Here is a 23,661-nt window from a genome sequence, read left to right as displayed (position 1 = left end):
AATTTAACTAAATTATATTTTAACAACTTTATAAAATTCCAGAATTAGAATTAGAAGAAAGAAATGAAAAAGATGAACAGGCAATCAAGGAAATGGGTCAAAAACGTGAAGAAACAGCACAAGCAGTCAGCAGTATAAGAGATAAGCTAAAAAAGAGAGATTCACCAGAGAGAGATGGAAATAGCGGGAGAAAGAGAGCGGCGAGTCCAGAAGAAGATAGCAAGAGATCGAGTGATGAAGAAGAGTATTATCTCGGGAAAGAGAGGGACATAGAGAGGCAGAAAGAGAGGTAATGTTTTTGTAAATCTTAATTGTTAGTTTTTTTTTTTTGTTTTCTATACTAACATTATAAAGCTAAAATTTCTTTGTTTGTTTGAATGCGCTATCAGGAACTACTGGTTTGAATAAAAAAAATATTTTTGCGTTAAATAGCCCGTTTACCGAGAAATGGCTATATATAGGCTATATAATATTTTAGTAGGTTTTTTCTCAACCGCGTTGGCGCAGCGGTCACAGCTATGGATTGTGTCGGTTGCGCTGGCGGTTGCGGGTTCGATCCCCGCACATGACATACATTTGTATTGGCCATACAGATGTTTGCCATGGTCTGGATGTTTGTGCAGTCCTTGTGGGTCTCCCCACCGTGCCTCGGAGAGCACGTTAAGCCGTCGGTCCCGGTTGTTATCATGTACACCTGATAGCGATCGTTACTCATAGTAGGGATATATCCGCCAACCCGCATTGGAGCAGCGTGGTGGATTAAGCTCTGATCCTTCTCCTACATGGGGAAAGAGGCCTTTGCCCAACAGTGGGATAATACAGGCTGAAGCGAATTTCTCAAATTAACATGGGCGAAACCGCGAAGTACAGTTAGTTAAACATAAAAATTGCTTAACAATTAGGCTATAATATTTTAACACCTTCTATTTCGTACATATGCGTTACTTTTGCTACTTAAAAATATTTCAGAACTCTCAAAAAACACTATCAAAACAAAAATAATAACAATTTTCAGAGATCGTATAAGAAACGAAATAAAGAAACTCAAAAAGGAAATGCGTGAACCGAAAGAAGTAAAAGAAGATAAAATAGAAGAATCGAGCCAGAGTAAGAAGTTAGAAGAAGAAAACGAGATGTACAAACAGTTTGTTGAAGAACAAGAAAAGTATAAAAAGATGAAAGAGAAAATACCGAAGAAGGGCGCTGCTAGGTAAGAATGTATATATATGTATACCAGGGGTGAGCAACCTTTTTTACTAGAGGGTCGCAAAATTTTGAAAAGTTGATAATCGTGCCAAAAGCACAGAATAATGTAAAATAATAAGACTTGACAACTTTGGTACAAGTATTGAATTTTGGTGTGCCTTATAATTAAAAAAATTGACAGTTACGAAAATTTGAAGACCTCTGGCGGGCCGCACAAAATCTCTATTCGGGCCGCATGCGGCCCGCGAGCTGCGGTTTGTTCACCTCTGATCTATACTAATATTATAAAGCTGAAAAATTTGTATGTTTGAGCTAATTTCAGGTTCTACTGATCAAATTGAAAATACTTTTTGTGTTGGATAGTCTATTAACTTTGAAAGGCTATATATAATATTTTTGTACGTTTTTTCCTCAAATTAACGCGGGTGAAATCGCGGGGCATAGCTAGTCTTTTTATATTTTCTTATATTTATTTCCTATTACGTTGTATTTTGTCACGTGGTCTCATTAATGTCTGATCTTAGAGATAACTCAAAAAGTAGTGGACTCACAACACGCACCAGCTTTCTAATAAAGAATACGGTGATAAAGAATAACGGCATATCCAGTATAAGGCTATGAGGGAACATAAAAAAAGATACAGTCGAATTCAGAATCGTCTCTTCTTTTGACGTCGGTTAAAAATTGATGTATATCAGTTGAGATGTGATACGTAAAGCTGTACGTGTGATCTCGACTGCTTCGATCAATTTCCTTTGTATTATCTCCAATCTGTGTGGCACTGGCGAAATCAGTCGTGTCGTCTTGGTCTATTGGAAGCCATTATACCAAAGAATTGAATGAATCTATGAACACCTAAGAAGCAGGTCGTTTATTGACTAATTCAGTTCATTCCATTTCCATTCAAACTAACACTGCTTACAATAATATGTTGACGTATATAATTTATATATAAATATTTCAAACAAGGCTTAGGTTTTACAATGTTCAGAATGTAAATCCTTCTGGGAAGAACCGGTAAGAAACTCAATATTTACTTTGGAAAAAACGGCCAATTAACTTCTATTTCGGGGGTCCAAAAACACACCATACACACAAACAAAAACGCCCAGACCACGGTAAACATCGGATCTAAGCCGCAACCGCTAGCGCGACAGTCACAAACCAATTCAATGACCGTTGTGGCAACGCTTCGCCAAAAATAAAATAAGAAAATAATGTTTATATTTATTTATTGTAATATATTGTTCTTGTGGTTTTATTATTTAGTAAATTACAAAAAACTTGGTATATACATTAATAGCTGGAAATCCAAAATAAAGTATTACCTACTTTTCATCCCCAACATTCTTACGTTTCACTAGTGCGTCCCTCTTAGGCCTTGCAGAATAAAAGGCCTGTGTCAAAACATTGTTCATTAAAAACATAGGAATGGTATACTTTGCGTTGTTATAATATAACCAGAGCTCTTCAATATTGCTGCACTCTCTTATTGACTTAATGTTATACATCATATATGTACTCAAAAATAAATACAAATAAATTTATACTGATTTGATAAATGTTACATTTTGTGTTGATGGGAGAAGTAACTTTGAAAAAATAATAGTGTATTAATTATTCGATTTGAATCTGCTTTAGAATAGAACCAGAAAAAAACGTAAAAAAATAACAATAGAAAACTGTTAACGTCTTAACGGTTAGTGATGTAATTAATAGAAAATTAAAAAAACGAAAAAACCCAAGAAACGGTACTCAAGAGTGGCGTCCTTTTCAGAAACCGAACAAAATTCACACGAAAAATACCAAGAAAGAAAGTTTGGTCCAAGAATCTTTATGAAAATCGAGACTATCCAGACAATTACACCGACAGCAAATTCCTAGAAGACATGAGAAAAAATTTATTTATCGAAAAAGTGACTTTAAAACAAGCGATAGTAGGCTCATTTCGGGTCGTACTACGTTTATGCTTGTGTGTGTTATATGCCATCTTGTTTACTTACATGCATAACAAATGGGTACATACTCACACAGTCATATACTTGTGTATAATAATTGCTAGTGTGTGTTACCTTTTGTATATGTGTGTAGAAGGTGGAGCGTTTTTGAGACATTTTAAAATAGTCCTTGTTTACTTAGTAATAGGGTACATTTTGTCACCAATATTGCACACACTGACAGACACAGTAAGCACAGACACGATATACGCTTGGGCAGTTATAATGATGGTGGTACATTTGATGTTTTTTGATTACGACGTACCAGCAGCGTTTGTATCGAAATCTCTGTCAATCAACGCAGCCATATTTGCGTCTGTCTGTCTTGTTTCCCGGCTATCGACACCGTTTGACGCCTTTGTACTTTTAACTATATCAGTCATAATTTTTGTCCTAAGTCCGCAATTATTTCAAGTACTCTTACACACAAAATTGTTTTTGTTATTATTTTTTATGACATTATTAATAACTATCGTATCCTTGTTTACGGTGTCGTTAAATTTGTTGTTATATTTCATGCTCTTTGTGTTTATATTGAGCGGTTACTGCCCCGCAATGTTTGTGAAGTGGCAAATGTACAAAGATAACATCTACGGACCGTGGGATGAGGCTATAATAAACAATTCGAATGAGTTTGACGAGTTCGCATAATTAAAATTTATTTTAATTTGATTTTTTTAATGAATGTGTCAGTGACTGTACATTTTTTTATAATGAAAACTTTTTACTTCCTTGACTGATATTAAGAAAAAATAGAAGTTATTTGTTTTAAGATAGATCATAGCAGGAACTATCTTGTTCAAAACTTTAACTGAGGTAGGGCACAGTCCTGCTCAATATATAGAGCAGCCTAACTGGAGTATTACCTCGACCTTACAGAAGATAACAGCTAAATAATGCTGCTCTCAAGCATTATTGTGTTCCAGTGGAGAGTAGGGTAGAAGGTTTCTGGACAGGGTCTGGTGTGGGGTTGGCAAAGGGCTTGCGATGTATCTGGTGTTGCAGGTGGTTATAGACTACGGTAACCGCTTACCATCAGGTAGTAGTCAGAATAAATTTATACCTACTTAAAAAAAGAATTTATACCCACTTAAAAAAAGAACAGTAGTTGAGGTATCATTTCTTTTTATCTACATATTTGTTCTTTCTGACTTCTTTTTGGTTGTGAAACGATTAAATATTTTATGAATGTATGAATCTTGAGCGTGATTTTACTTATGTTTGACAAAAAATGTATATTTCTTGCTTAAAGTCGGTTTTCTTAGTAATTATATAAATATCTATATAACTAATTGTATTAAAAAGACAATGACTTTGTTATAAATATTATATTATTAATTTATAGTTGTGATTGAAACTTGTAAATAAAATTTTCATTTTAAAAAATTAAGTTTTTATTATAACCAATTCTCGCTATAACGCTAGTACAAAAGTTCTTCGTTTAAGTACTTTTATAATGTATAAAGTTTTGCACATATTCTATTAGATTTTTGTTGTTACTAATATTAATCTGAATCTACAATGTATTTTTTTTTTAATATACAATGTCAGGCTTGCGTTTGACCACTATTTCACCTGATGATAAGTGAAAATGCATCTAAGATGGAGCACGCTTACCTAAAAGTAACCTGTTCACTCGTGACTTAAAGATCCCCAGGTTATAGTTTTCCGGAAACACAGACGTTGTTACAGAGTTCCATTCTTTGGCCGTACGGATCAAGAATGTACTAGCGAATCGCTTAGTGCGTATAGGGGGAATGTCAAACATATAAGGGTGGCGTAACGCAGAGCGTCTGGTTATACGATGATGAAAGGGGGAGGGGGGAATCAGGTCATGGAGTTCCTGCGCACACTCTGCGAAGTGTATCCGATAAAAAACTGACAAGCCAGCCACCCTACGCCGATGATGCAAGCTTTGCAGCTTCACCAGTGCATTATCACCGATGAGCCTCCTGATTCGCCTCTCAATTGACTCAAGAAGCTCCAGCTGGTACTTGGCTGAGCCATTCCAAAGATGAGATACTCCATGCATGATCGAACTTGCGCTTGATACAAATATTTTATATTGTACTAATATTATACTACTCGTAATGTTATAAAGAGGTAAAGTTTCTAACTTTGTTTGTAAGGGGTAATCTTCGCAAATACTGATCCGATCATGAAAATTCTTTCACTAACACAAAGCTAGACTATTCAGGAGTGATATAGGCTATATTTTTATTGTTATCGAAAAAAAAATTCAGTAAAAAAATAGTAGTAGGTATATGTAAATCAAGTTGGAGAAATGCGAACGAGATGAAAACTTTACTATATCCATTATTACATCATAAAAATAATAATTAACGCCCAACGAAGTGGGCACGGGTCGGCTAGTAAGTAAATAAACACCTCGTATTGAACTGTTCCCTTAACGTACAGTATATATATACTCTTGTGTCAGGGGTAAAGAAACATACATAATACACAAGTACAAACGCCCAGACCACGGCAAACAACTGTATGGCTAACAGTGGCGTAGCGAGCAGGGCAAGGGGGGGCCTTATGCCCCGGGCGCTACTCACAAAAGGGCGGCAAACGGTCCGCAAAATAAAAAATTGCTGGACATACTACACTCGCGTGCAACTGAATCGACTCAAGCCGTATATTGGTATAAAAATTGATTTTTAGAAAAATGGCTTATCCGATTTTCTTGTTCTTTTTTTTGTTTGAAAGCCTAATCCTTTCTCTTAAAAAATGTTATCCTAATGAGAAAAATCGGTTGAGTATTTACTGATAAAATTTAATTTGACAAAAATGCATAAAAAATGAAGAAAAATGAACACAACAACATAATGAATAAAAAAATTATTTTTGATAGAAGTAAAGTAAATTAAAATTTTCAATACTTTGTATTGCCTCCCCTAGCTTTTATAACGGCTTGCATGCGATTTTTCATTGATTTTATCACTTTTTTGATAAAATCTTGAGGTATCGTATTCCATTCTTCCTCTAGCGTAGTTTTGAGCTCGACGATGCTTGATGGAGCCGTATCTCTAGCTCGTACCCTCCGTTTGAGCTCATCCCATAAATGCTCAATGTAATTCAGATCAGGACTGAGGGCTGGCCACATCATCGTCCCAATTTGCACCTCTTGAAGAAACTGGCGAGTAACACTTGCTGTATGGCACCGAGCATTATCATGCATCAATAGAAAATCTTCTCCTATGTACCCTGCATAAGGTACAACATGATCGAGGAGAATGTTTTCCACGTACTTTTGAGCTGTTAGACCACCACTCCGACCACCACCAGGCACGAAAACAAGCTCGGTCTTCCCTTCATATGATATTCCAGCCCACATCGTGACTGAACCACCGCCATATGATACTGTTTCAGCGAAATAGCATTGCGAAAACTATTCCCCTGGACGCCTGTATACTCTGTCTCTTCTGTCATTGCCATGGAGACACATTCTGCTATCATCAGTGAACAGGATGGAGCTCCATTACTCAATAGTCCAATTGAGGTGTTCACGAGCAAATTAAAGTCGGGCTTGACGGTGACCTGCGGTCAGTTTCGGGCCTCTGGCTGGCCGTTTAGGAGTTAAATTGGATTTCTTCAGCCGTCTTCTAATTGGCCACTGACTGACAGCCACTCCTCGAACCCTTCTGAGCTCCTGTTGCATATCAACGCCCGCGAGATAACGATTTCTCAACGAAGTCGAGACAATGAAGCGATCGTCCGTCTCAGATGTGCTCCGGTGTCCATTGGTTTGTGGTCTCCGAACGAAGCTACCGGTCTCTTGAAACCTTCTGTATACTCATGAAACAGCTGATTGGCTCATGTTAAGTTTACGAGCGACTTGCCTTTGATTATGGCCCGCTTGCAACAAACCTAAAACTTGGACCGCTGCATCTGAGATATTGTCTATTGGATCGCGATTAAAATACTGGGAGCTTAAGGAGATGTGTACCTGTCAACGTTTGACGAATGATTGATAAGAAATATGGGTCACGTGAGCTCTTATACATGATTTAGTCTCGCAACTCATGGGTACCGCAACGGGTAATTTCTGTAACGCTCATGTTTGACTGTATTTATTTAAAAAGTTTTTTCATTGTTTATTTGAAAATGGCTATATTTATGAAAAAAAATATATGTCTTTGGAATAAAAAAAACTTTTACAAAAATCGGATGAGCCATTTTCCGAAAAATCAAACTTATATACCAATATACGGCTTGAGTCGATTCAGTTGCACGCGAGTGTATATGCTTTTCGATTTTAAGCAGGGTATTGTGCCCCGGGCGCGAGTTAAGCTCGCTACGTCACTGATAACCAATACAAATATTTGCTATTAGCAGGGATCAATCCACTATTGTTAGTGTTGTTAAACCACTGCTGTGACCTCTATGCCATTGCGTATTTACACTTGAATGAGATTATCAAAATTTGAAAAAAAAATACTTGGTATCAACTCATGCACTGATCTACCATTTTACAACTGACGTTGTAGACCAAAAACTGTTTTAATTTCTTTATTTATTTAATTACTAGATTTTACCCGCGGCTTCGCCCGCATTGTACATACCACATTGTTTTTTTTTATGTCACTAAGTCGGCAAACAAGCGTACGGCTCACCTGATGGTAAGCGATTACCGTAGCTTATACACACCTGCAACACCAGAAGCATCGCAAGCGCGTTGCCGACCCAATCCCCAACCCCCGCCCCCAGGAGCTCTGGTCACCTTACTCACCAACAGGAACACAATACTGCTTGAAAACAGTATTATTTTGCTGTGATCTTCTGTAAGGTCGAGGCACTACCCCAGTCGGACTGCTCCATATTTTGAGCAGGAAATTCCTGCTGTGCCCTACCTCAGTTAAACCTCATACCTCTAAGAATATGTGTACAAAGTTTCATGATGATCGATTAAGTAGTTTTCGCGTGAAAGCGTAACAAACAAACTTACATTCACATTTATAATATTAGTAGGGATTTTACACTAATAAGATAAATTGTGATAAACAGACAAAAGGTTTCTAAAGCTAAAAAAGACCTTATTCAAGCAGGCTTTAAAAGCAATTTTGAATCGATTCATAAATTGTATTATACTAGCAGCGAAACCCGGCGTTGCTCGAGTAAAATATATCGTATGTTCAATGACACGAGGAGTTCATAGACACTATTTTTTAACTTAAATTCTACAAACTACTATCTCGGATACGTAGAGATCTATTCACCATTAAATATATGGTGAACATAAAACACATAATTGCAATTAAAGAATTATTTAATTCAAATAATTACAAATGGAAAAAATATATATTAATAAATCAATATAGAGAATTCTAGAATTTCTAAGAAGGCTAGCCTGTTGGCACAGTTAGTAGTGGGTTCGATTCCCACCCCGACTCTGGGTGTAATATAAACACTTATATATGTATTATTTATAAGTATGTTTATCGAAAAAAAATAATTAAAAACTGTACCAGTTGGCTGTTGCTTATAACACAAGCATTAAGTTGCTTACTCTAGGAACAGACGACCGTGTGTGTATTGTGTCGATATTTATTTATTTATTCATCATCACAGCCCATACAGTCCACTGCTGGACATAGGCCTCCACAAGTTTACGCTAAAAATAACGTGAACTCATGTGTTTTGCGCATAGTCACCACGCTCAGCAGGCGGGTTGGCGCAGGGCTGGCTTTGTCGCACCGAAGACGCTGCTGCCCGTCTTCGGCCTGTGTATTTCAAAGCCAGTAGTTGGATGGTTATCCCGCTACCGGTCGGCTTTTTAATTCCAAGCTGGTAGCGGAACTGTGTTATCCCTTAGTCGCCTCTTACGACGAAAAATATTAACAAATTCAACCACACCACACACATTGACCAAATAATGCTTATTCTTACAGAGAAGATTTCACACTCCAACTCCTAGCTAAGTTCAAAACAAAATTGCACGCGATTAAAGAGAAAGCTCAAGGCGAGGAAGAAAAGGCAGAGGATGAGGATGACATTAACACGGATAATTGGTAAAGTATTATTAAACATATCTCTATTAATATTCTAAAGCGGAAGAGCTTGTTTTTTGTTTGAACGAAAAAAACCCAGACTCAGAAAGTATTTGTTCGAATCGAAAAAATAGTTTTGTATTTTATTGTCCATTTACCGAGAAAGGCCATGAAATATTTTAGTACCTTTTTTGTCCTTAAATAAATGTAGATGAAACCATTCTTGCGCATGAGGGTAAAATTTTACAGATAAAACGGCAACGTTTTTGTCGATGGCGCTGGAACGGAAATCTAAAGCTTTAGATTAGTATAAATATAAACGAGATTTAAAAATTAGTTTGCCAAAGAAGTTTCACTTCTGACGTGTGTACTTTGTACGCAAGCCCTTTTTTTTTAATATACCCAAAGGTTATCTGGACAAAGATCTCTTTAAGTTATAAGAGCTTTGTACATCTTTCTATGTTATTACTTTCTTCTTTTTTCCTTTTTCTTTAAAAGTGTACAGTGTAGATCATTTGCATTTAATATTGTTATTTTAGGGGCAATATTATACAATCTAATTCTTTGTGTTATACAAACACTTTAGATGATAGATAGAAGTGAGTGGTATTAATGATTCATCACATACAATACTTATCTTTTTTAAGCTTTATACTAAGAAACAGTCATATAGAAACAGTTTGTAATTCATAGAAAAGGGTAAAAGAGTTTAATTTAACACTAGTATTACTTTTTCTATATATTCCAGGTTGGGACATACTCTACGGTTCGAAGACAAAGGCGCAGTTCTCGCTAAAGACGCTTCCACAAAAGGGGATGATTGGTTCGATATATACGATCCAAGGAATCCGATCAATAAGAGAAAGAGAGAGAAGAATGATAAAAAGAATAAGAAATGAAATGCTTATAATGATTTATTTCGTTTTATTTTTTTTAATTCAATTATATAAAATAACCCTATCTTAAAATGATGGCGAACAAGTGTACGGTACAAAGCGGTTACCGTAGTCTATAGACGCCTGAAACATCAGAACCACTATAATGCAAAATTAAGTCGAGAAATGTTGGTTACTAGTTTAAGACTTCGATCCGGGCACATCCCATTAAATACATTCGGGTTCATGATGAAAATTGTCCAGTCTCCTAACTGTACAGTATGTAACACGCGAGATGTATACCACGCTTTAGTGGAGTGTGCTCGGGTCGCAGCTGCACGCAGAGACTTAGAAAAGGAAATTGGAATTGATTTTAGATGTGTGGGAATTTGTAATGCTATCCTTTCTGATCCTACGTCGGAACTGGCGATTAAGGTGTATTGGATGTTTTTAAGATTGGTTAGTTTAATAGTATAGTGATTTTGTTATGATCAATGGGGCTGACATAGTCGCTAAGCGGCCAAAGCCTCTTACATTATGCAAATAAAGATTAAAAAAAAAAACATCAGAACCATCACAAGCGCGTTGCCGACCCTACCCCCGAGACCCTCCCCAGGAGCTCTGGTCACCTTACTCACCACAGGATCAAGGCACTGCTTGGGAGCAGTGCTATTTAAGTTTGATATCCTTTAAGGTTGAGGTGTTTTCCTAATCCGGCTACTCCAATTTTTGAATGAGATATATCCGGCCCTGTTCGAACAAAAAGAACCGAACGAAGGTAGTGACCTCCAACACATCGATCAATTAATTCCATGCCTTGCCCGTTCTACGCGACATTGGCGAAATCATCATTAATCCTAAAGATGTGAAAATTGTGGGTTGTTTTAATAAGATTTATAATCGCTTCAGCCTGTAATATCCCACTACTGGGCATAGGCCTTTTTCCCCATGTAGGAGAAATATCAGAGCTTAATCCACCACGCTGCTCCAATGCGGGTTGGCGGATATATTCCCTACTATGAGTAAGGATCGCTATCAGGTGTACATGATAACAACCGGGACCGAGGGCTTAACGTGCTCTCCGAGGCACGGTGGGGAGACCCACAAGGACTGCACAAACACCCAGACCAAACCAAACTCCTGTATGGCCAATACAAATGTTTGTCATGTGCGGGGTTCGAACCCGCAACCGCCGACGCAACAGGTACAATCCATGGCTGTAACCGTTGCGCCAACGCGGCGTCAAGATTTATAATGCTGATACTTAAATAAAGACTACAACTAGTGTGTAAGATTTTGTGATGGCGCTATATACGCATAATGGATAATCGTTTGCTTGAAAATTCTATTAAAAATAAATAAGTAATTTATTTATATTCTGGAAAACTAAAAATAAAAACATTTTAAGTATCTATTTTCTTCTTATAAAGCTATTTTCCTTGTTGACGTCAGATTTTCCATTGATTGATAATTAGAATAATAGAACTAACAATTAACGAATTTACTAAGATGTTATTGAAGATGGAAGTAAAGTATAAAGTTTTTTGTTACATCAAGAAGAGTACATGTCTGAGTCACAGTTTAAACAATACGCCCTTATCTCGTTACCTGCTATCAAACATCGACGGTCAAAGTTTATGGGTCAGCTGCTGTAATTACTGCATTAGTATTGTATTTGATTGCTATCTTTATTGTTTCTTGATGGCAAATTAATTTTCCGAAAAATTTGAAGTAGTTTTTAAACACGTTATACATCTTTATGCGCTATCAGATGCCTTACGAACCTGAACTTTGACCGTGCAAAAAGTTCAAATTTGAAATAACGATTTGAAAGTATTATCTTGTAAATGAGAAATGATGGTAATGTATATTTGATTCAGTGGCGTAGTATGGTTTGTTGCCGCCCGACACCCAAAATACTCACCCCTAACAAATCATTACATTTTTTTTACCTTTCTTTAACAGAATGCAAGCACGATTTTCATTATATTAATTAACCAAGTTCAGTAAAGGAGGATGTCCTCAATTCTACTGTATTTTAACTTTCTGAGGCTTCTGAGCTTCTGGAAGGAGCTGGGCTGACTGAGGCTGACTGAACTAGTCAGCCCTCTTTTCACGCATAACGGACCACCTTTGCATCTAAATGCGGAAAACCGAGCCCAAAACAAAACAAAAAACTGGTAATTAAAATGTTGTAAAAACGTAATCGACTTGTACGTTCTTTTGTTTAATTGAAACGTATAGTAGTTCCGTTTTCGTTGTGGAAATGGCGAGAAAACGAACAGGTCGTTCACTTGAAGTGATCACTGACACCTATAACACTTACAGCAGTAAATGCTGCTTACTCTCATAAGAAATGGAGAAGTAGGAGCTACGCAGTGGCGTATGTTATGATTCAGCACGGGCCAATAGAGTTTGCCGCCCCCGAATTGTTTCTGCTGGCCCCTTTTTTAGGCCGCCTATAGCATGTATAATATTTTATAATATACTCGATTAAACTAACAATTCCCATTACATTTTTTTAGGCCGCCCATTACGTAAATTCCAAATTTTTTCTTCGATTTTTTTACATCACCACGTAGTCTCCGTCTTTATACTTAATCGCGTCTTGTGTCGTAGCGTGCGCTCATCGTGCTTGGCTTGTTCCGCCCCTCGCAGAATGTCTCCCCCGGTCATAACCTTTATGGCCCTAGGGTAAATACGCCCATGAGCTTAATGAGGGACAGAATTATTGTGTTTTCTCTTACGACAACAATTTAGGGAGATAATTACAAATTTTTTATAATAGTAAGACTGTACAAAATTTTTATGCCAATTATCTGCCATTAATCTGCTTTTACAGAACAATTTATAAAGCATATTCATGCCCCAGAACCAATGTTCTACACGCTTCTTTATACGAACACTTAATTTATGTGTCTTGTATAAGCCACGAATAGTTCATATTTTTGCTTTTGCAGCCATTAACTGTCTATGAAAACTGAGCTTAATTTCAAGCTTTCTGAATAACATAGGTGAGTTCCCACCCTAGAAACCTCTTTGAGTGAATCGAGTTTAAGAATTACGATATTGTTACTAGACTTTCAACATTTAGAAAGGTACCTCAAAGCAATGAGAGAAACCTGAAACAACAGCCCCATTATAAGTAAATCACAAATCAAGTCTTTGAGCCAAGGTGATTGATTCCAAGGATGCAAATACTTGAAATCAATCGGTAGTGAAATAAACTGATAACTACTAGAAAAGACTGGGTTTGTAATCAATAGTAGCTTTAACCTTGTTATTTTTAATATATCTAATAAATTTATTAAAAACTTTTACAATTTTAATTTGTAAAATCACCATGCAAAAGTGCATTTCAAACTCACTTATGTGCCGAATATAAATATTGAAAAATAGACTACATTTCTTTCATCATTTCATCTTTTCCACTAATTTTTAAAATACTAGATATCCTTTACTATTTCACAAACGACGATTTTATAAGTTATTGTTCCGCCGCTATGCGTTGTAGCGTAGTTAAATAGTCTCACTTCTAAACAATTTCGCTTTTCATGGTGAAAGACACAAAGTAGGTTTAATGTCTTTTAGACTTTTTTATTACAAATATGGCAAACAATCGTGCGGCACATCTGATTGTAAGCGGATACCGTATCTTATCTGCTGCGTGGTTAGGTCCGTAAATAAAATAGCCACCCTCTCTTTTCCCATCGGTGTCGTAAGAGGCGACTTAGGGATAATATAGTTCCACTACCACCTTGGAACTTAAAAGGTCGACCAATAGCGGGATAACCATCCAATTGCTGGCTTTGAAATACACAGGCCGAAGATGGGCCAGCCCTGCTGTCACCGACCCGCCTGCCCACTGTGACTATGGGCAAAACACATTTGGCGCGAACTTGTGGAGGCCTACGTCCAACAGTGGACTGCGATAGTCTGCATTGTATATCTTACGATTGCCAACAACACCAATAGCATTCCCAGTGCGTTGATGACACTATGCCTGATCCTATTAAAGGGGTCTGGCTACATTACACAACGTAGGAACACAATATTACTTGGGAGCATGGTATTCAAGCTCCGATCTTCTGTAAGGTTGACGTCTTTTCCCAGGCGTCTTCAAACTTTTAGCAAGATTCCCACCGTGCTCTATGTCAATAAATTAAATAATAAAAAAATAATTAGACGTTACAAAGGAAGAAATTGTGAGTTGTTAACACATTCCATATTAAATTGGGTACATAAAAATATGGGTTGTCTGGAAGAAATGGCTAATTAGCCATAAGTCCGCCCGTTGTACTTCATTGTCTGTAACTATCTTTATGCTTTGTTTGTAATATATTTGTGGTGTACAATAAAGTATTAAATAAAATAAATAATAAATAAATTAATAATTCAATCCATCAATTAATATTTAAAAGTTCATTAGCCTTTCCTGCAGTTTTTATCGAATATACAGTTGTATAATAATCAATAAAATGATTAGCTTATAAAGTGAATAATCGAAATATCTTGTTTAACAACTTCGTGTAGCGGGTTTGATGAGGTATAATATACGAGTTTTGAGTGCGAGTTTGTCGCAGAGGTTTGCTTTTTTTTGATAAGGTACGTTTGTGATTGAGTGCGATCACAGACGAAGTTATGGTGCTAGTTTAGGAGGAGCATCGAAGCCTTGAATGTATTTTTTTAAAAGTAGTAGTACCAGAGGTATTACAAGCGCGTTGCCGACCCTACCTCCAATCTCCTTACTCCAGGAGCTCTGGTCACATTACTTACCACAGGAACACAACACTGCTTGAAAAAAGTATTATTTTTAGCTGTGATCTTCTTTAAGGTCGAGGTACTACCCCAATCGGGCTGCTCCATATTTTGAGCAGGAAATTTCGTGCCCTGCCCTAACTAAAAATCTTTAAAATAAGAGATTGCAAACTATGCCAATGGGCTAGTCAACAACAATAGTTTTAAAACTTAGCCTAGTATAAACTAACTGTGCCTAGTTTTCTGAATACTTCATTTAATACTAAAACTTTACATACATACTAAAACTCATCTCTATCTAATATTATCTTCTGTTCAGACATTTTATCCGATTAGCAATCAAGACTCTCGATCTAAGGACATTTAAACAAATATTATATAAAATTTAGTTCCAATGCTTAATAGGAAAACGTGGCCAATATCGAGTCGGGAACACACGCGAAGGATTCCGTAACACTTTGCAATATCTAACCCTTCATATTTTAAGAACTAAGTGATGCTTAGTTGCAGGTTAGGTTATGATAGAAAAATGAACATTCAAAGCTAATACATACATATAACTTCATTCAAAGTTGGTGAAAAACGGTCACACTTTTTAAAATCTTAGTCGATACTTTTGTCGATTTTTGTCTATAAGTAACATTTAACCATTAAACCTTCTTACTTCTAGTAACAAAGGGACTAAAAGACTAAGCGAAAAGGTGAGACAAATAGGGATTCATTTTGATACATTGGATACGGAATCCTAAAATCACTAACGGAACTTTAAAGGTATATCTATTTGCAGATAAGAAAACTAGTTTCATTTAATGATATAACTTAAAGAAACAGTATCTATTTGCAAACTTGTTGCCGTATAATTAATTATACAAACAAAATAAAAATAAACATTTAACTATATATTTTTTTTTGTCAAATTTTATCAATTTCGTCGTATTAGAGACCAGATCGAAAAATTATCATCGAAACATCATTATATGGTAAGCTCGAAATAATTTGTGTATGTAACTAAACTCATTTATGTAATTTTTTTTATACCTATATAATCAGATCGGTAAACAAGCGTACAGCTCACCTAATGGTAAGCGATTACCGTAGCTTATAGACATAGACATCTGCAACACCAGAAGCATCGCAAGCGCGTTGCCAACCTTACTCCCAATGTCCCCAGGAGCTCTGGTCAATTTACTCACCAACAGGAATACAACACTGCTTGAAAGCACTATTATTTAGCTTTGATCTTCCGTAAGGTCGGTTGAGGTACTACCCCAGTCGGGCTGCTCCATATATTGAGCAGGAAAATTCCTGCTATGCCCTTCCTCAGTTAAAGTTTTGAACAAGATAGTCATTTCTATGCTCTGTCTTAATACAACTAACTCCTATTTCTCTTTGAACTGTTAAGCTGAGGTAGTTAAAATTTAAATCTATATACATACTAGCTGACCGGGCGAACTTCGTATCACCTTATTTTTTTCTGAAATATAATAATAACATAATATATCAAAATAACCTATCTATAGCCTATCTTTTAAGTTGGATCAAACTGCACACGGTGTGCAAATTTGACTAAAATCGGTTAAGTAGTTTAGGAGTCCATTAAGGACAAACATTGTGACACGAGATTTATATATATTAAGATATATCTAATATATAAAATTTTTGTGTCGCGGTGTTTGTAGTTAAACTCCTCCGAAACGGCTTGACCGATTTTCATGAAATTTTGTGTTCATATAGGGTAGGTCTGATAATCGAACAACAACAACATCGCCTTTGTACATCTTTCTTTTCATGTATCACTTTTGTTGTAATGTTTCTTTGTGGTGTACAATAAAGAGTATTTATTATTATTATTATTATCTATTTTTCATATCCCTCAGTTATAAGGGGTGGGGGGGGGGATTGAGGGGGTTAATAAAATATTATGAAATTTTGTGTGCATATCGGATAGGTCTGAGAATCGGCCAACATCTATTTTTTCATATCCCTAAGTTATAAGGGGGATCATAGGGGTTAATAACATATATGGCAAAATAACGTTTGCGGGGTCAGCTAGTATATATATACATACATATATATATTATATATATATATATATATTATATATATATTTATATAATTTATTTATATAAATAGCATTAAAAAAGCACGCAGGTTTATGACAATGGTATTTAGTAATAACCAACGAAACAAAAAATATAAAATAATCACACATTTACCCACCCTCCTATTAGAAGCAAGCTGGGACTGAAAACTCAAATAAAAAATATTAGTATTGTACTTAATCTTACTTATCTAAATGAAGACAGTCGTGCTTCTTCACTCATTGAACTAACCCAGGAATGACTCTTGACTGTTTGTTGTATAGCAATATAACACATCTTTGGGATGATGACCGCAGACTTTACTACGAGTAAAAATCAATCCTCGAATCGCAAAAACTGAAACGTCCTAGATGCACTATAGAAACAAAGCTACCTACAGGGCACTATACACTTTTTTGCGAATGCCAGGCCAAAAGGTTCACAACAGGTCATGAGATGCTTCATTTTTAAGATCCGTAGTCAAATTAATAAATATATGTATTTCAAAATTATATCTGAAGTTGCAGTAAATGTAAACCAAGCAACTTTTGTTGATGCAACTAGGAACAGTTACCTAAAATTTCTTAAAAATCTTACATCAATTAGTGGCTTTGTCTATGCAGCTTCATAATGTTGCAAGAAGTGTATCTATCAAATGATCAGTAAGTAACTGCAATTCGAATAACTTTAAAACACAAATATTTTTAAAATAGAAAAAGAAAAAATCTATCAATAAAAAACTTTCTTTGACGTAAAACTATATTTTTAAAATATTTAAATTTTAAATATTATATTAATATAGTGGAAAAAACTTAGTTCATTTCGCGAGTGAATTATTATTATCTATACAAATAAATAAAATTGGAGTGTCTGTTTGTAATATTAAAATAGACGCTTTAACTAAATTCATATGTATGTATACACGTTACGTAAAGCAAAATGACATTTTTTATACGTCTGTCTGTCTGTTTGTTTGTTCCGGCTAATCTCTGAAAAGGCTGGACCGATTTTGACGGAACTTGCACTGGCAGATAGCTGATGTAAGTATGATGTGTAGTAGGAGTAACTTGGGCAACTTTTATTTTAGATTTTTTATTTATTTTATAACTCTGCGAACGCGGACAAAGTCGCAAGTAAAGCTAGTTATAATTAAAATCCACAGTAACTGTAACATATTATTTAAAATGATTTTTTATTAATTAAATAAAACAAAATTAATTTCCGGCTAACGGGATCTTGTCATATTTTTTGTCGATTTGATTGTGTATGTCTTTTCGTTATAATAATGACACCATTATTATTATAAGTTATTCGTTTGTTATATTTTGTCTAGACTATTCTTAGGATTTTTTTTACAAAAAATACATAATACTGTAAAAAAATACATAATATTTAATACATGATACTGTAACATTATAACATATTATGCTACTATACTCGTTTAATAATTTTTTCTAAGGTATTATAAGCACTAATCCAACCAATAGGCACGGAAGAGTACGATAGCGTTGGTGTGGTGCAAAAAAAGTACACAAAAAATGTACATACTAAGTAGATAGTATCGGGTGTAAGTCACGTGTTTAGTAATTTTATGTAAATATCCGAAAATACAAGAGCAGCGCACAAAAAATAACGATCAAGTTTGAGTTGTTTTCTTTTAATGAGTGTTCAGTATTTTTTTATTTTTTTAACGTACACAAAAATATAATAGCTAAGATAGGACAGCAGGAAATGAGGTGGTGCATGCTAACGCGACCCCATCTCACCCCACTTAGGTGGAGGTCTGTTCACTCGTGGATGGTTTTTATTTTTTTTGGTATGAGTCTGACTCCCATGTCTGATGTCTATGAGGATTCTCCCGACGTTCAAAAAAAAGGACAGCAGGAAATATCCTGCACGAAATATGGAGCAGGCCGATTGGAGAAGAAGAACCTTAAAGAATATCACAGCTAAATAATACAACTAAACAATAATATAACAGCTAAATAATAATACTAAGAAAAACTGCTTTTAAGCAATATTGTGTTCCTGTGGTGACAAAGGTGACCAGAGTTCCTGGGCAGATTGGAGATAGCGTCGGAAACGCGCTTGCGATGCTTCTGGTGTTGCAGTCGTCTATAAGTTACAGTGTTCAATTACCATCAGGTAAGCCATAGGCTTTTTTGCCGACCTAGTTATATATAAGAAAAATATGGTCACCTGGTTCTAAGGTGGGTTTGTATGCCTGTCTTATGAGTAATATATTATATTATTATACACACATTTGTACAGTATATACAGTACTGTGTGGCTACGGCACTAAAGAATATAACCACCCCCTCTCTTCCCGTGGGTGTCGTAAGAGGCGACTAAGGAATAACACAGTTCCACTATCACCTTGGAACTTAAAAAGCCGACCGGTTGCGGGATAACCATCCAACTGCTGGCTTTGAAATACACAGGCCGAAGACGGGCAGCAGCGTCTTCGGTGCGACAAAGCTAGTACTGCGATCACCAACCCGCCTGCCCAGCGTGGTGACTATGGGCAAAACACATGAGTTCACGTTATTTTTGGCGTAAACTTGTGGAGGCCTATGTCCAGCAGTGGACTGTATAGGCTGTAATGATGATAATGATGATTATCACCTTGGAACTTAAAAAGCCGACCGGTGGCGGAATAACCACATGACAAGCACCAACTTTCGATAAAAAAAAGAATCATCAAAATCAGTACACCCAGTAAAAAGTTATAAGGTAAATACACTTAAAAATACAGACAAATTGAGAATTTCCTCCTTTTTTTAAGTTGATCAAAGAAAGATTAATCCTAGTAGGTCATTTTTGTTGATACAGATTATTTGTCTTAGAATTGGGACGCCGATTAAGGATCCCTAAAAGTATAACAGGAACACGTAATTTTCTGATTGTGTTCGGATAAGTTTCCGATTTAAACAAAGAAAACAGAGGTCTATAAACCTAGCGGTTTTTTTCTAATCTTAAATTATAATGTTCCAAAAACCACTTAAAGACAGTAACACATAACGATCTAATTTCTTGTATTGTATTATAGGCTTAATTTAAGCTACCTGCGTCTATTGGTATCTGTATAGCTTTATTTATTTATTTATGGACAGCCAGTAGCTAATACAGGATATCTTATAACTAATACTTTTACTAAATAACAAATTATTTAGCTATACAGCTTATGAAGTTGTCACAGCAAGCTTAATCTATGAAATTAATTAACTAGGTATATTTTTCTTACAATTAAGGTTTTAACTTAATTTTTATTGGACTATTAAATCCTAATCAGTCTGACGGTTAAAAAGTGCTACTTAAGGTTAGTTCTAGCGAAGGGCTGATATAAAGGGCCAGAGGCTTTTCTTCTATACTTTGAAAATTTTGGAACGAATTATTCGAAAATTGAATCGAAAGCTAATCAGTCTATAAATCTAATTAAATTAAATCCAAGCATCCACCAACCCACACTGGAGCAGCAGTGGCTTAAGCTTTGATCCTTCTCCTGCATGGAGAAAGAGGTTTATGCCCAGCAGTGGGATTTTTCAGGCTGAATCAACCAATTAATCAGGCTGTAAACGTTCCACATCTGGGCAACTTAATCCACCACGTTGTTCCAATGCAGTTTAGCGGATAATTACCCCTACCATGATTAATGGTTGTTATCAGGTGTCTATGATGGCAATTCTGACTGTAAGATTTATGTGCCTTTCCAGATATTTATCAAAAACATATATCTGCCCTGAGTATTCAACTCACCACTAACGTTAAAATCACTATACTAAAATGGTTGTCTGTGTGTATATCTCTCTATCTATTATACTGAAAACTCTATCTGTTTCTGGCGTTATTGCGTAACAAACATACGTGCATACTTACGTTTTTGTGTTTATTCTATAATTTTTAGGAAAGTGGTCGATTTTAGGTAAATTGTTTAAAAATACAGGCCGAAGACGGGTAGCAGCGTCATCGGTGCGAAAAAGCCAGCCCTGCGGTCACCAACCCTGCCCAGCGTGGCGACTATGGGCAACACATATGAGTTCATACCATTGTTGCTGAAGTAAGTTTAAAAATAAAACAATTACAACATACTTACTTTACAAAATAATTAACTAATATTTTTTATTTTTATACAAAAGTATTAAAAAATATAATAAACTTTATCAAATTTAAAAGTAGTATTATAGGTACCAAAATTAAAATCATAAATAACTCAAACTAAAACACATCGGTACACAAACAAGTGATAATACATGTAAAATGCAAGTCAAAATAAATTATTTAAATATGTATGTAAAACTTGACAAAAAGAACATAAAATATACAGCCTGTACCGTATAAAACACCTACAAAATGGTCAAGTAAAGTCGTACTATTTACGAAAAATTAAAGATTAGATAAAAAATATATCTCGACGAATATGTAGGTATATAAAGATAAGAACTCAATTACTATGTAATAAAATTATTTAAAAACTTGATAATTATGTATTCTATAAATGGCCTGATTGATGCTTCGAGAAATATTGAAATAAACATGAATTTAAATTATACAAATAATGCTAAATTTATATAAATAAAAATTAATCTTCGAAATGTATCTACGCGCAAACTTCCGAACGGCGGCACAAAATTCGATTTTTTTTTATTCGTCATTATCAGGATAAGATATAAATAGAAAAAAAAAATAACTTAGTTACAAAAAAAGTATATACTCGTGCGAAGTTCGCAGGGTCAGCAAATAAATATTAAACCGAAGCTAGAAACGAATAAAAACCTAAGGCAAATAATCACTTGTCGTTCCATACTTATAATATAACCAATGTTAAAAAAAAGAAAAATAGTAAAAACCTTAAAAGTAAAAATAAACAACCTGTACCATATAAAAATACCTACCCGTTGTCTCGATTAACCAACAAGATACATGCCAAGGAAGTTCTGGCCATCGTTCATCGGACCGAAACGTATAGTCACACCCAAGACTTACGCCACAATATTTGCAAAACCAAAACTGAATGGACGTGTATCTTATCCTTGAAATAGTTTAAAAAAGTTCGTTGACACTAAAACAGGCGGGAAGATTTGACGTTTCGATTATTTTTAATCTGCTCGGTTTATTTGTCTGTGATGATGGTCTTTTTTTTATTTAATTTTTAATTAAGATAAAATTGTATTTAATTTAGCTGATTTTATAGAATTATGACTTTGTAATAGGTATGTTTTATATGTTGTACGTGAGAATGTATTACATACTAGTTTTGTGTCCGGTTTTGCTCGCGTCTGGGGTGCTGACTCTTACTATTGATTCGCAACTTGGGACGTCTGTGGAAGGTTAGTTTTTTTAATTGATAATTTATTAACCGCTTTTTGTATTTCAATTTCTACATAAAACTACATGATAAGAATCACCCAGAAACTTTGTTGACTTTTTGCTCCGGAATTTGTTGGTTCGATTCCCACCTGAGTCTGGGTGTAATATTTGTATTTATTTATATATGCATTTTTATATGTACATTTATAAATAAATAAAAATCTATAAAAGTCGGTTGTTACCTATAACACAAGCATTAAGTTGCCTACCGTAGGAATAGAAGATCATGTGTGTGTTATATGTTATTTATTTATATATAAATTTCATTACGACCGCTCTGATGTAATGGTGCCGTGTCGGCGGCGCCTTAAACATCGACGGTCGTGGGTTCGATTCCCGCTCGCAGTGGATATTTGTATTTATACAAATATTTATTTCCATGCTAGTTGTTAGTCCTTGTGGGTCTCCCCACCGTGCCTTGGACAGCACGTTAAGCTATCGGTCCCGATTGTTATCATGCACACCTGAAAGCGATCGTTACTCATAGTAGGGAATATATCCGCCAAACCGTATTGGAATAGCGTGGTGGATTAAGCTCTGATCCTTCTCCTACATTTCAATAACATAATTATGACCAAAAATTTGAAGATGTTGATACTATATGTGTACATTGCTTTGTCATTACTGGTAATTATAAGTAGTAAGTCTACTAACCACTGAGCTAGAGAGTTCTTACCTTTGGCACAGTGGTTAACATATATATCTATTAACTGACTTGGATCGGAATCGCATCGGAAAAAGATAATTCTCTCTGAAGCTTTAATATTTATGAGTCAGGTCTAGAGGGTCTACAGTTTGATTTTGATGCCATAGTTAATAAAAATAATCAAAATAATGTACTCGTAAAGTATTTTATAATAGAAATCAATATGACTGGTGATAGTTGTGTTTGCTCGCAAACGAAAGAAAAACCTACTTAAATTACATCGACAAGTAAGCCAACGTAAGTAGAAGAAAAAATAGTTAAGTAAATACGCCTTATCAAAGATTATTCAAAAAGTAGTCATCAAATATCGATTAAATTTTAATGAAACTACAAGACACTTAATTTTGGTTCACAACTCTTTTTTTTAACGTGGAAAAAATCCTCATGGACACCCTCCGGCGAGGGGGCATCGGAGAGGAGTCAGACTCTTACTCAATAAGACTTACTCAATAAAAACCATCCACGTGTGAGCAGACATCCGCCTAAGTGGGGCGAGATGGGGTCGCGTTAGCATGCACCACCTCGCCCCGGCGGCTGGCCCATTTCAAAACATCCGGGCCCTGGAACCAGAGAGGGCGGCACCCATAAGACCACCCCTCCCGACGACGCATGGGGTCTCAAGCCAGCCGAAGGTCCTCCGACGCTCCAGCCGGTCACCCCACGTAAGGGACGCTCAAC

The 23,661-nt window shown here is 35.7% G+C and overlaps 1 protein-coding gene across 1 annotated transcript in view; it reads left to right on the top strand.

Annotated features, from left to right (window-relative positions):
• Nucleotides 1-10,109, top strand: part of LOC123667917 (spliceosome-associated protein CWC27 homolog) — a 16,294-nt gene extending 6,185 nt beyond the window's left edge. Inside the window, exons 7-10 of the mRNA XM_045601746.1 lie at nt 43-289; nt 1,016-1,210; nt 9,098-9,217; nt 9,945-10,109. Of these exons, the coding sequence (XP_045457702.1) occupies nt 43-289; nt 1,016-1,210; nt 9,098-9,217; nt 9,945-10,095 (713 nt within the window). The 3' untranslated portion in view covers nt 10,096-10,109. The remainder of the gene's footprint in view (nt 1-42; nt 290-1,015; nt 1,211-9,097; nt 9,218-9,944) is intronic.
• Nucleotides 10,110-23,661: the final 13,552 nt, after the last annotated feature.

The sequence above is a fragment of the Melitaea cinxia genome, chromosome 29 (genome assembly GCF_905220565.1).
Source record: "Melitaea cinxia chromosome 29, ilMelCinx1.1, whole genome shotgun sequence".
Classification (NCBI taxonomy): domain Eukaryota; kingdom Metazoa; phylum Arthropoda; class Insecta; order Lepidoptera; family Nymphalidae; genus Melitaea; species Melitaea cinxia.
Note: the sequence above shows the minus strand (reverse complement) of the source record. Positions and strands in the feature narration are given on the sequence as shown.